The sequence below is a fragment of the Athene noctua genome, chromosome 2, assembly GCF_965140245.1.
Source record: "Athene noctua chromosome 2, bAthNoc1.hap1.1, whole genome shotgun sequence".
In the NCBI taxonomy this organism is placed as follows: Eukaryota; Metazoa; Chordata; class Aves; order Strigiformes; family Strigidae; genus Athene; species Athene noctua.
Genome location: NC_134038.1, coordinates 163,712,545 through 163,725,949, shown reverse-complemented (window position 1 = coordinate 163,725,949; position 13,405 = coordinate 163,712,545). Strand labels below are relative to the sequence as shown.

Here is a 13,405-nt window from a genome sequence, read left to right as displayed (position 1 = left end):
AAGAAGCTACAGTCCAAGAATGAGGTCTGAACAGCTTCTGTGCATATGAAGTTATGGAAGTGTACCAGGCAACTGCTGACATTAAGGCCAAAATCAAGCCTTTCTGTGACACGCTTCAATTACAGCTGAGAATGACGGAACTTTTTACACCAGCGTTACAGACCGCACGGCAAGAACTTCAGTTTCAAACATGCTTTCTGCAACAGTGCTGTAAATAGCTTTGTCCTATCATTAACAACAATTATTTTCAACAGAGGGCTAGAAAAAACCGTTGCCGATTTAGTCAAGAGGCGATCAAGGCTAGGAGACAGACAGCCCAACCTCTGCTGCTTTCTGAGTGCAATAAAGCACATCCGCTGTTGTATGCAGAGGTTTAAGAGAACGCAACATAAAGGAGACACCGTGGCTGCTTGCTAAGAGGAATGGATTGTTTTCCTTTGAAACAGATGTTATTTTGTAGGGGGCCACCTCTGCATGACTGCAAGAGAGGGAGACAGCCTGTCAGCTGCACTGTGGTACCTGGCAGTGGCGACAGCCTAAACGAATCCGTGTTGCGGTGGCGGTGGTGCCGGCCAGCCGCTGCATTTCAGCCCACTGCTAGCGATCGCTTCAGACACGCTGCAGATTCCTGGCAACTGTGCAAAGCTTTTCAGTTGCAAAGGACGAAAAGGAAAGTTGGGCTGACTCTAGGCTGTAGAATTCACCTGAAGAGTTTATTACATTTCCCACAGCACTAATGACTCAAATTAATAAACGTTATCGGGCAGTGCAGAGAGTTTTAACGGTGTACGTCCATATCCTGCTGCCCTCTCAACCACTAGTGCTTGTGAGTTGTTTGGCCTGGCTACTCTGCTCTGATGCAGCTTGCACCCTTAGGCCTAAATCAGCTGCTGCTTGTCTGTACCACTGCAATTAGAGTTCCAGAGTCATAAGGAAAGTAGCTTAACACAACCTGAGAAAAGGCACAATGAACTGAGAGCATAAAGCTCCCCAAGTTGTTCTCCCTCATCTTTCTGCTCCAGTTTCTCTCGATACCAAGCCAGAGCTCCAGTTCAGAAAGGGACTGATGTTTACATGCAATCACATCCCAATTGCTCTACGGAGAATCTTTCCTTCATCAACCTTTTTAAAAATAATCCATTCTCATATTTATAAGATGTAATGATTTTTTTCAAGCAGTACAGTATGTCTCCCATCAATCTGACATGTGCCTGTTCAAAAAAGGAGCTCAGAGGAGCTACTCTCTTAATAACGTAGGTAACTCTGTGCACATCTACTACTTACAGATGAGAGGGCTACAGTCAGATCACAATAACTTAGATTAAGAAATTACTAAGATTAATTATTAGATTAAGAAATTAGAAAGGACTGCTGTGTGAAACCCAAGACGTTTTTGATCAGGACATGCAGCGCTCTGAATGACAGTATCCTTAACAACCAAAGGGCTTGGAGCCTGCAGAAAACCTCACTGTATGTTCTAGACAAAACTTAAGATGAAGGACCAAAACCTGCTGGATGAATTCAAGTCTCTTTGGTGTCAGAAGTTGTGAATATCTGTTTTAGGAAGACCACGTTTCGAGTATCAAAAAGCTGAAGGGACTGAAAAATAAGGTTCATCTCTCTAACCTCTCTTTTGGCCAACAGAGAACTCAAAATGTTTCCTAAGTATTGCTCTAGCTTGCCAAAACAAAACAACCACAAAGTGCCATCTTTCTACCTGAAGGTCAGAGAAAGAGAGCATTAAGAGAAATTCCTGTCCGGGATGCATGAAACTTACTGGAGCTGCAGTATTACCAGCATTTCTATCATTTTAAAAGTGTTTTGAATATTTAAGATGGCAAGACTCTCAAGCCTGCTAAGTGTACAGGAACATGCTGAAGTATTTAACACTTTCCTCAGAACTGATACTTCAAGACGAAATGGTAAAAAATTTTGTTGATGTTGTTTCAATGAATCAACGGGACTTGAACGTAACTACTTCAACTGAAATGTAAAAATGTTCAAACTTGTATTTTATTCTGTTTCTGCCAGTGCTAAACAAATACATATGCAAGGCCAGCAAGAGAAACAGAATGCAATTCCTCCTCTCAGTTTAATTCCTGAATATTGTACTAAGCCGACCCACAAAGAGGGGGATCACAATGTTCACGCCAGATACAGTGTAGAGAGAACTATTACTGCAGGTTTTCTCTCAATAAAAAATCGCTACTATACATAAAATCCCAACAATAACACCAAAGAAATGTTTATGTTCATATATTCTTTGTGTTTGCGTCTGCTTCTCAAACCCAAATTCATCCGTCTGGTAAATACTGAGCAACTGTCACACAGTAAGAAATGTATTGAAACTGGGAAAAAACCCAACCAAACAAAACCTAAGTGAAGCGCTTCAGACTCTTGTTTTTAACGTGTCCTGGCCTAGAGTGATCCTCACATATTTTGATGTTTTTTCAGTACAAAAATAAAGCAGGCTCTTCGGAATAAACCTCAAAAACTACAACCAAGAACCAAGCAAACAAAAAACCCAATCTTGTGAGGACACTCAAGATACATATCCTACTTCAAACACACGTGTATCAAGTGATGGAGCTAGTCACTTTTCTACTCTACAAGAAAAATGGCTTTTGGTTTAGACAGAAATTTTGTCCCAGGGCTGAAAAAAAATCTCTCTTGACATATTTTTCATGAAAACTGGTTTGACTCCACAGAAACTTCTGAATTTAAGAAACACAAATCTTCTGTCAGATTACTTTTTTGATTAGAAAACCCATCTACAGAATAGTAGTGATGACTGAACTTGCTTTGTTCTGTTGTACCCACAGCTACCAGAAATATGGCTTAACTGACGATAAGAAGTACTAGTTAAGAAAATACGCTTCGGGGGTTTTTTTCCCCCTCACTTTTGCTTCAAACTCAAACCTACAGCTGGAATTTGACATTCCACTGAAGAAGAGGGAAGGAGGGAGAAAAGGAGTTTTCTTTAATGTGGACACAGGGAAAAAGGAGACTCAAAAGCAAGTTTCTAATTCCTTATTCTTGCAACCTAATCTCTTCATAAACTTGGTTTACTTCTTTAACTTACCAATGGTCGAGCATCTTCTCGTTCTAGTATCTTCAGAGTCTGATCTTCTGGGAACCTTAGCACTGATGTTATGACCTTAGCCATTGTCTAAAAAAAAAAACCAACCCAAAGTCATCTATAAGTAATTTAATTTCATATGCACTAAAATGCTTGGAAATGCATTTAAAAATATATTTGCCCTCAGTTAAAATTTGCTACGAGGTAATCAAATTGGTATGAACACGCAGCAGGGAAGAATACAGTCACTTTCTATTGTAAGAACTCATCATCTTCCCTTACCTATCTACATCTAACTTGCCAAAGCGAAAAGTTGTAGTGCTTTGAGAATTATTTCTGCTGGTTGGTTGTTTAAATATACTTCCTCTTTCGATCATACCAACTTTCCAACAAAGCTTTCCTAAGTTCTTGTAGGAACCAGATCTCTATCTTTTCCAATTTATTTGTTCTCCTCTCAATATCCATCATATTTTAGGAGCCTGATTGCAGGCAATGTTGTAATGGCATCTTCTCGTTAAATACAACGTAATGTCCAGGGCAAATAAATACATATATGTGTCTACAAACACATACATGCATATAAATGCATACATACATACATTTATTATAAATATTTAATTTAATCAAAGCAACTGAAAGACAGAATCAAGACCTAAAGCCAATTTACTTCAGCACTGATTGTTGTTAGTTGCTCTTATTAATCAACTGCAAACTTCAGTAAATCAGAGTTAAAAGGAAAAAAAACCTGCACAGTTTTATAATGCAAAGTTTTGAGGCATGTATAGTAATGTTTTGAAGTAAGAAATAACCTCAATGAGTGAAAAAGGTTAAAGTTTTATCATCCAAAGAAAATGTTTGTGTTATGACATACAACTTCTGAACCTGGTCAGTCTCTAAGCATCAGTATTGTTACAAGCTAGTAAAATTCCAACTTAGGAATGATTTCACAGGCTTGCAGCATACAGTAAGAAGCCTACTGTGCAGGTTTTTTCACTGCTTTGAAGGGTAAATGAATACTATCTAGAGAAGGTATACAGATGAGGGAGCACTAAAAAACATCTTTAAGCAACAATTAAAGAGATATTTCATCATCTTCAGAGCTACCAAAAAGCTAATATTGTGCATACCAGCTTTCACAATAGCACTCGAGTGACGACAGGACTTGTGTTAATAGACCCATACCTACCTGTACAGGTTTTTGTCTCCATCGGTACATCGGTGAGAGATGTGACAACCCCGCTCCCCCCGCCACTCACCTCGGCGTGTTGACAAAGTTACTAAGGTATGGATCATGCCTCTTTGGGAAAAAAGTGTGACAGCCTATCGAATGCTGTGCCAGTAATAAACAGCATGTAAGGAATCACAAACACACGGCAATTCAAATCCATACAGCACGGATGTAAAACTGTATTCTAGCCTCAATCACGTGTCACCATATACAACTTCCCATACCTTTGTCTCACGACCCATCATATACTCAAAAAGCACTTTCCTCAAGTATTCAAACTCGACAGGCTCCTCAGAGAGGGAAACGTCGGCATGGTGAAGGTTTCCATCTGTGTAAACAAAAACAAGAGAACATTTATACTGCGAGTCACTCATATGAATCCAAGTTTCACCAACGGCAGGCAACTGGACAAGAACAAATGCTGGGTTCTGCACCTGGGATAGAGTAACAACAAACACCGAAAGGGGTCTGGGGGTGCTGGTTGGCAGGAGGCTCGTCAGGAGTCAGCAGTTGTGCCCCGGCAGCCAAGAGGGCAAACCGCACCCTGGGGATTCTCTGGTTTGGAGAGGAGGAGGCTGAGGGGCGACCTCACTGCTCTCTGCAGCTTCCTGGGGAGGGGAAGGGCAGAGGGAGGTGCTGAGCTCTGCTCCCTGGTACCCAGCGCCAGGACGCGTGGGAATGGCTCAGAGCTGTGTTGTCAGAGGTTTGGACTTCACAGGAGGAAACATTTCTCTCCTGAGAGGCAGGGCAGGTCAAACCCTGGAACAGGCTTCCTGGAGTGGCAGTCAAAGTCCCAGGGCTGTCAGTGGTTGAGAGGCATTTGGACAATGCCATTGATACCTTAGCAGTGAACTGGTCAGGCCCTTGGACCCATCACTGTACGTCCCTCCCAGCTGAAGTAGCCAACTATCAGTGCCCACGGGAGAGCACATGAGCAGTGCACGTCTGCTTCTGTCAGGGTCCTGGGGGTGCTCACAGGCCTCAGTGGCCGGGACCGGCCTCCCCGGGACCCCCGGCCCCCCCGTCTCCTGCCAAGGGCCCAGGGGACGTGTCTGAGCTCAGCCCGGGGCCTTCAGTCCCTGCCCGAGCGATGCTGTAGCTGTGCCCGTCTCTGCCCCTGTCTCCCGGGGGGCTGGGACCTGCTCTGCAGAGAGCTGCTCTCCTGGGGGGACCCCTCAGACCCGCCTCAGAGCTGCTCCTGCAGAGCGCTCGGCATAACGCGGGGTAACTCTGCTGTTCTATTCCCTGCGCGCACCATGACTCCAGTCACGAGGAGACGGTTATTTGCCTGAAATGCCAGGGGATTTCAGCTCCAAAACCACTTTCAGGGACACATATTGCAAAGATTACAAGGGGAACTGGGATTTTACTTATTACTGTGTCAAAGCAGATCATCTTGCAAAGGAACTCTCATCACAAGAAGAGTCAATGTCCAAGCACGTAACACAAGACAGGTCTGTAAATTCCAGTATTGTTCACGAGCTTTAAAGTCATAAAATGTGTATCTAATTAGCCAAGACAAATGGGTAATTCCTCCCTACCCACTTTTGAGTGCCACTGCTTATACCACTCTCCCCAGAGAAAGCTTAAGAACTCCGATATAGAGCTCTTCTAACTGCATGACATAAAACCAAACCCCAAACAAAATGCTCTGTGACTCCCTCATCTGAAATCACACACCAGCTCTGCTATAACAGAGAAGACAAAACGAGGGTAAGATGCCATAAAAGTATGATACAAGTGTTTGAAAGAGACTGACATTTTAATAAATTGTCTAAACCAAAGCGTATCTTTCAAGCACACAACTTACTTGTGATGAAAACAGTGTACTTACCTCTGTATGGTGTTGCAACGGAGGTGACGTTCACATTCTTCTCATAGTTTTTCAACTGGTCTTCCAGTACATGAATCTAAATAGAGAACAGTCAAAATGATGAATGGTGTTCACAAGCAGCTAAAATAAGCATAATTGACAGTTTTCGGTTAAACAGAATCTCCTTCGATGAAATCAAAAGACATTAAAAACTGTGTTATTAAAAACTTTCCCTAAACTACTTAAGGAAATGGGTGTACATGTGTATATACACACGCAGTATCTACAGCAAATGTTACGCACGTATATGTATTCACATATATATGTACACCTGTCTACTCTAAACACATAAGCATACATAAAGAAAACATGACAAAAATGCCGTCAAAAACACATCAACAATTAACCTTTCCTAAGATTTTTTTTTAATAGATGGTCATAGTACTCTAGTTAAAAATCCTCAATACCTGGCGTACTCAGCTCCTTCTATTTACTCTTAATTTGAGGTGGTTTTTGGGGGGTGGTGGTTTTTTTAGAGGTTTTTTACATCAAGAACCATAGAATCTTACAAGAGCATCTTCAGAACCAAGTTCGCTGCGAGCTCCTGGTTGAAATGTTACTGGAGCAAAACTATGTTTGTCTGCAAGCATCAAGCAGACAAACTGTTCCCTTAGAAGTAAAAAGGAAAGCTCTTAGCACAGAAACTATGCAAACAGACTGCATCCCACATAGAACAGAACCTTACTTTAAGGGCCGTGGTGCCTATCTGGACAGAGCCTCAGAGAAAGGAGCTAGGGAGGGAGGCTGACCTATAAACACTGTATTTAAATCCTTCAAAAACAAACACCACCACCACAACTCTAGTAAAGCTTAAAATTTCACTCACTCGCTTCCCTCTTTTCCACCTGGAACACAAACTGTTCAGGGACCCAAGGACCTAACCCTAGCACATTTACTAAGTAATCAGAGCTGGAGCTTAAATTTAGTGTTCTTTCATCAGCCAGCTCGGTAATTTTGGCTTTGTCCTTTTCTTCAACTGCTTTCTGCTCACTGAGCTGTTCCTCAAGTCCTGACTGCTCTTTCAGGGCCTGATTAAGATCACCTTCCAATTTCTTCAACTGCGTTTTCAGGTCACTTTCCTTATCTGACAAAGCATTCACCTTCGACACTGACTGCCTTAGTTGTTCTTGCAGTTCCTTCAGGGACTCCTCCCTTGTCACCTGCTCTCCCTTCAGTCGGGTTATTTCTGCTCTGGAGCCCTCCTTCTCAGCACTGCAGGTGGCAAGTTCCTCTTTCAGGTCTCCAACTTCCTGCTCCTTCTCTTGCAGCTCCATTTCATGCTTTTCCTGGAGCTCTTCAACCTGCTGATGGAGTTTCTCTTCCCAACTCCGGGTAATTTCTACCAACTCCCTCCTGTGAGCCTCAGCAAGACTCTCCAGCTGCTCTTTGTGATTACATTCTAGTTTTGACACAGCATCATTGATTCCAGCTGTGCTGGCATGTGCCATTTCCAACATTTTAGCATTGAATTCGCTCTCTTTCTGACTGAACTCCAATTGCTTGTTTTCAAGCTCTTTTTTTAGTTTAGCTTCCTGCTCCGCAAGTTTCTCCAATGACTGCCTGAGTTGGTTGAGTTCCTCTTTGAGTACCTCCTCAACTCCTTGAATAGACATTGCATGCTCTTTTGACATAACTTCAACCTCTTCTTTGTGCCTCTTCCTCTCTTCTTCCAATTCTTGCCTTGCTTCACACACTTTACTATTCAATGCAGAGAGCTCTTGTTCCAAGTCATGACGAATTTTTAGTGCTTCTGATAGCTCAGAAGACAGTGCTTCGAACTCTGCTTGTTTCACATCAAGTTTTTGTAACGTTTTTTCATTCATCTCTTCTATGTGTGCACGGAAAACTGTTTCTTTCTCTTTCAAAATTGTAGCTATCTCTTGTTCTTGTTTCTCTCTCATTTTTTCCATTTCAGTTACTTGTTGTTGCTTTAAGATTTGAAGTTTTTCTGTCCAAAGCTTTTCCTGCTGCTGTTTCATGTTTTCCAGTTCATTCTTGTGTTTTTCAACTATATCACTTATTTCCTTATTGTGCTGCTTTTTTTCTTCTGATTGCTTTCTGGCCTCTTCCAAATACTTTGCAAGAGAGCTTTCCAGTTCAAGAATCCTCTGTTAGAAAAAAAGTTTTAAAAGAATATGAATATTCATAAGGCAGCAAGATCAACTTTTTTCAAAATCTCACCAGGTTCACATAACTACAAGTAACTTATTCCATTATTTTTAGTGAATATTAACTCTTTATGGCAGCCTTTCATTCACCTAGTTTCTTCTCAGACTTGCTTCCATTATGGTTAGTTATTTAATAAAAGGTTTTCTCTTTCCTTGTGGTGAAAACACATACAATAAAAGCTTAGAAAGAATTTAACTAATACAAATAAAATAATTCCTGGGACATTTATGAGATACACATCCATATTTTCTTATTAAGCTAAAGTGCCAACACATAGGATGAAAGACATCAGGAGTCTACACGAGTACTACCAAGCTTTGTACACACCTACTGATTTATCTTAATTCCACACATCTCGTGGAAATTCTGCTGTCAAGGTAAAATGCTTCTATAGGCAAAACTTTCAAACTAATATTAGGGAGTGGCGGAATAACGTACAAACTTGCATTGGCAGATAATGCAATCTGACCCATTACATAAAGCATGGGACACTTCAAAAATTTAAGCACATTTTCTTATTTACTCAAGGATCTTTGTAAGTGTGTGTACGCTAGCAGTACCCAGGAGTTAAACAGCTTGAAGTTTAACTCTCCTGTAGAACATACATAAAAATTATGCAGAGGGATACAAATTAATGTATCATGCCATGATAGAAAGTGAATGCAGATGTGTGTTTTTTAAACACTGTGACATTAAAACAACCCAGTCGCAACAAATCCACAGTATCTGTAAACTGTCACACTGAGAATATATACTAAAAGGAATTCCTGTAAACATCTACCCCTTTGGAATCTTTACTCACAGTTCTAGAAGTCTTTACTTCTTGATGCATCCTCTGAACTTTCTTGTCACACTGTGACTGTATTGCTTTCTTCTGCAGCTCTAATAATTCTAAAGCTAGGGACCCTTGCTCCTCTTGTTCTTGAAGGGCTTTTAAATACTCAATCCGGTTTATTTCCTGTATCAAAAATTATGATTAAAACAATAAATACAGTCATCACACCTCCAAAAACAGCAGAATTGAATATTTACAAACAAGTTAATAGGAGTCATACACTAGGCACACCTGTATTTTCACCACAAGCACAGAGTTTGTATTTCGTCTGTGTAAACAAAACCGTTACAAATCACTTCCATTTTCTCTTCTTGGGGACCATTCGCCTTTCTATGAAAAACCTAATGCAATCCAGCCTTCCATTTTGTTTTGTTTAGCATGATTGACAGTAACACCTTAGAGGACTAAAGGTCTGTTCTCACTTGCTTCCATTGCTAAATTATTTTCAAGCTTCTAGTCCTTATAATTAAAAAATAACCTGAGAAATAGGTAGGCAAAAAAAATAGTCAGGAAGAGACTGTCAAAGTCCCTCAGTCCTACTCACCAGCCATCATGGAGGAGCACAAAAGAGAATCTACTATTTGTTAGGTAAAATTACATGATCTAAAGTGGATTACAGCTTGTGAAAAAGAACAAAGAATCCAGTGATTCCTCCCAGCCTGGCCTGGAAGGAAATTCTTTTCTGAGGTCAAACACTATGAAGAGTTAACCCTGCTCACATAATACAGCACCATCGGCCACAACGATACCAACACTTTTCAAGTAACAGCCTCATTCTTTGAACCTCTTCTACTCTAGTTGCTCTGGCTAATCGCCAGTGATCCAGAGGAAGAAATTTTTAAAAAATGTCTAACAAAAGGAGTTTTAAAAATAAAAGAAGTCTTTCCCACAAGATGCAGCTGTTAGTGAGCAGGGAGAGTGATTAACTGTCATTATTCAGCCTGTATCACCACAGCTGCTTTCCCTTCATGCTGCTGAAGAGGCTGTCTGACCTCTTTGACTTTTGGAGGACGCTTTGTATCTCTGAGAGCAGAAGGACTCTCGCTACAGAACAGGGTCAGATTAAGACTTCTAGTTCCACCTCACACTCAGAGAAACACCTTTCTACACATTGCAGGGATACTCACAAGAGCTGCCTTCATCTTGCCCTGGAACGCCTTTTCTTGGGCCTGTAACCTCTCATTTAGCTCCCGATCTTTGGCAGCCATTTCTTTTTTGTGGCATTTTTCTAGTTCAGCAACACGCTCCTCTGAAGACTTCTGTCAATCAGTCAGAAAAAAAATGTCACATTCATATTCAATAACACTTTGTATTATTTCTCATGAAGAAAAGCAGTGCAACAGAGAGAGGAAACCGGAACCATCTCTTTGCTGCCTTTGAGTATCAGTCACTTGAACGCTTCCTACTGAGCCCTGACAGGGGCTATTTTCAAGCTTGAAGTTGTCCATCTTCCTTCTCAAGTCTTTCACAGCTCTACCAAAGGAAACACCAGATCTTCTAAAGACTCATCTACCAAGGTGAACTTGTGTGTTTTCAGTGTCAGTGCAAATGTGATCATAAATTGGAAAAGGAACTTCTGTCTCTAGCTTTCCCGGCATTCTTGTTATTTCACGTGCCAGAAAGTCAAGTGATGATACCCTATGTAGCCAGCTATCTACAATCTATGAACATGCTTTATTTAAGAATAATGTAATGCAAGGAAGTTCTCCCCCTAAAGCATCAGTGTATTCTCTTAGAAAAATTACTAACATCACAAATGCCAACACAAGAACTGTCATTTACAGGTGTTTTCATTCACTGATTTTAAACTGTTAGAGAAAAATAAAATCTATATGGGGAGTTTTCTGTTCTGTCTTAAGTAAATCTTTAACCCTAGACATTAATTTTTATAGAACTTACTAAATCGAAAATTTTATGACGTTATGATATACTAATGTATTTTACAACTATAGTTTAATTGTAATTGAATTATTAGATTAAAAGCCAATAGTACAGGGTGAGTCTCAGCTTTTACCTTCATAATCTCAACCACCTCTTGTTTCACTCTGATTAACTCCCGCTGAAGATTTACCCTCTCTTCCTCACTTGCCTTTTCTACTGCTTTGATTTTTTTATCCGTTTCTGCCTGCAGTTTCTTCTGGGCTTCCTCTGCCTTTTGGGCAAGACTCAGAGCCCTCTCAAGCTCTTCAAAAGCTTCAAAGAAAAAAAAGTACATGATAGTCAAGAAAGATCTATGTCCCTTTTGCTCTGTTTATTTCACTCTGTGTTCCCCTCTGATGCTCTGGAGTCAGTCCCAGTACTTGCCATGAAAACAGGACAGACAAATTCAGAGGTTCAGTTCGTCAGTCTTACATGCTATAGTCCAGAAGCACACTCCCGCACAGGAAACGTCCTGAACCCTGATTCTCAGGGCCCAGATACTTGAATTATTTCCTAAGCACTACAAAAGACATGACAGAAAATCTCTGATCTGAGCCTTCATATCATCCTAACGTACAAAAATCATGGCAGATGCTGAACAAAGATAACTGAAAGATGCATGTTCACCTCTGTCCCTGTCTTTCTATGCAGGATGCCAATGACACATTCATTATGTATCAGCATTATAATGTCCCTTGCTCAGTAATCAAATAGACGCAATACTGGGAGTCCCGTAACTCCAATAACCTCCTGGTGTGAGGGGACACTTAGATTACTCAACAGCATGAATATCAAAATGGATCTTTGCTTTTACTTTTTCCTGGGGAGGGGAGGGGTAGTCGGTGTGTGTGGAAAAAAAGAGAAAGTCTGGCAACTGGTGTCCTCTCTGAACTCCAGGCACAGGTCCTTGCTTATGGGGGACAGAATCTCTTAATCATATTGAGTGGGGAGAGTAAAAAAAACCCCTTCCATCAAATACAATAATTACAATACTGTCCTCATTTCTGACAAAGGCGAGACGCATCAGACTTGAATTCTCATGAAAATTTAGTCTCTTTGAAGGGTTATCCTGTCCTCTAGCTGCCACACTCTTTTCAAAACAACTGTCTCCTTCCAGGAAATATATCCTTACTATGACATGTTCAGCCCTAAGTATTGTTACTCCATCATCAATAACAGCAGGCTTCTTTCCCAAAATTCAACATCTCTTCAAAAAGCTGCAATACCTACCATTGCTTCCTGGTTCCACAGGAGTTTCTGTGCCGACTTCTTTTGTTGGACTTTGAACTTGTCGTTTAGATGGGACAGTCGAGTCAGGCAGTTCAGTGCGTATCTGACCATTCTGTAACGTCTTTTTCAGCAATGATACCTAAATAAAATGTTCTTTTTGTTAGAAAAACCCAAGGATTCTAAGTAGATCATGTTTTCCTCTTCAGAACTAGAGAGAGTTAAATAAATTGGTATCAGCGAGTAGAGAAAGGAATAATCTGGCTGAATTTTTGTAGCATTTCAAAAATCAGAATTGTTTCCAATTCACAAAAATAGTTTCAATATGAGTGGAGAAGAAAAGACCAATTAAGCAAAACACATAAATTTTGCCGAACTCAAACAACTGCCAATGTTATGTTCTGGATAACAAAGACAATACAATGTAAGCACATATCAAACAATCACATTTAACACGAGTGAGATCGTGCAAGGGTATCCTCTACCACGAAGATGCATTTATTTTCTAGATAAACATAAATTCTCAAGAAGCTCAACAACATCGCAGCAATTATGAAAAGACATGGACATGCATGATAGGAAATATGTAATTTAAAGCAAAAAAAAAGTAGGAAGAGCAGTTTTAAAGCACATCTGTTGGGTAAGGTATCTCACCTGAGTTTGCAGGACACTAATAAGTTGATCCTTTTCTTCTAAGGAAGCATCAAATTCCTCTTGGAGATGTTTCCTTGCTTGTTGTGTCATCTGGAGCTCCTGAGAATCATAAACAAACACATCTCAAATGAAACTAACATGGGAATTTGAAAGGTTTATCAAAATACTGTGAAATATTAGAAATGCCTCTTCACAGTTGTGACCCTAGAATACAACCACAAAGTGGGTATTTCTTTTACTATACAACATTCCACACCACATAAGAACATCCCATTATAACACTAGCATTAAACCAGCAGGAGTCTAGATCTAATGCAGAATTATCCACAATTCTTTTGTTCTAAAACACAAGTTTGTGTAGGGATCGCTTCATGCCTGCTCCCAAAAACCCTTCTGGAAGTTGAAGACTGCACTTCAGTA

The 13,405-nt window shown here is 40.5% G+C and overlaps 2 protein-coding genes across 3 annotated transcripts in view; both read right to left on the bottom strand.

The window, feature by feature from the left end:
* Positions 1-3,166, bottom strand: part of LOC141958268 (golgin subfamily A member 4-like) — a 29,334-nt gene extending 26,168 nt beyond the window's left edge. The window contains exon 1 of the mRNA XM_074901116.1: positions 3,083-3,166. Within this exon, the coding sequence (XP_074757217.1) occupies positions 3,083-3,166 (84 nt within the window). The remainder of the gene's footprint in view (positions 1-3,082) is intronic.
* The window catches only part of LOC141958206 (golgin subfamily A member 4-like), a 48,691-nt gene that overhangs the window by 31,477 nt on the left and 3,809 nt on the right, over positions 1-13,405 (bottom strand). Inside the window, exons 3-10 of one of the 2 annotated variants that reach the window (XM_074900981.1) lie at positions 12,986-13,084; positions 12,335-12,473; positions 11,199-11,377; positions 10,312-10,443; positions 9,152-9,307; positions 7,281-8,288; positions 6,142-6,217; positions 4,532-4,635 (exon numbers count right to left, since the gene is read on the bottom strand). In XM_074900981.1, coding sequence (XP_074757082.1) covers positions 4,532-4,635; positions 6,142-6,217; positions 7,281-8,288; positions 9,152-9,307; positions 10,312-10,443; positions 11,199-11,377; positions 12,335-12,473; positions 12,986-13,075 — 1,884 coding nt within the window. In that variant the 5' untranslated portion in view covers positions 13,076-13,084. Of the gene's footprint in view, positions 1-4,531; positions 4,636-6,141; positions 6,218-7,006; positions 8,289-9,151; positions 9,308-10,311; positions 10,444-11,198; positions 11,378-12,334; positions 12,474-12,985; positions 13,085-13,405 lie in introns of those variants that run through there. The other variant, XM_074900983.1, reaches the window with a different exon arrangement.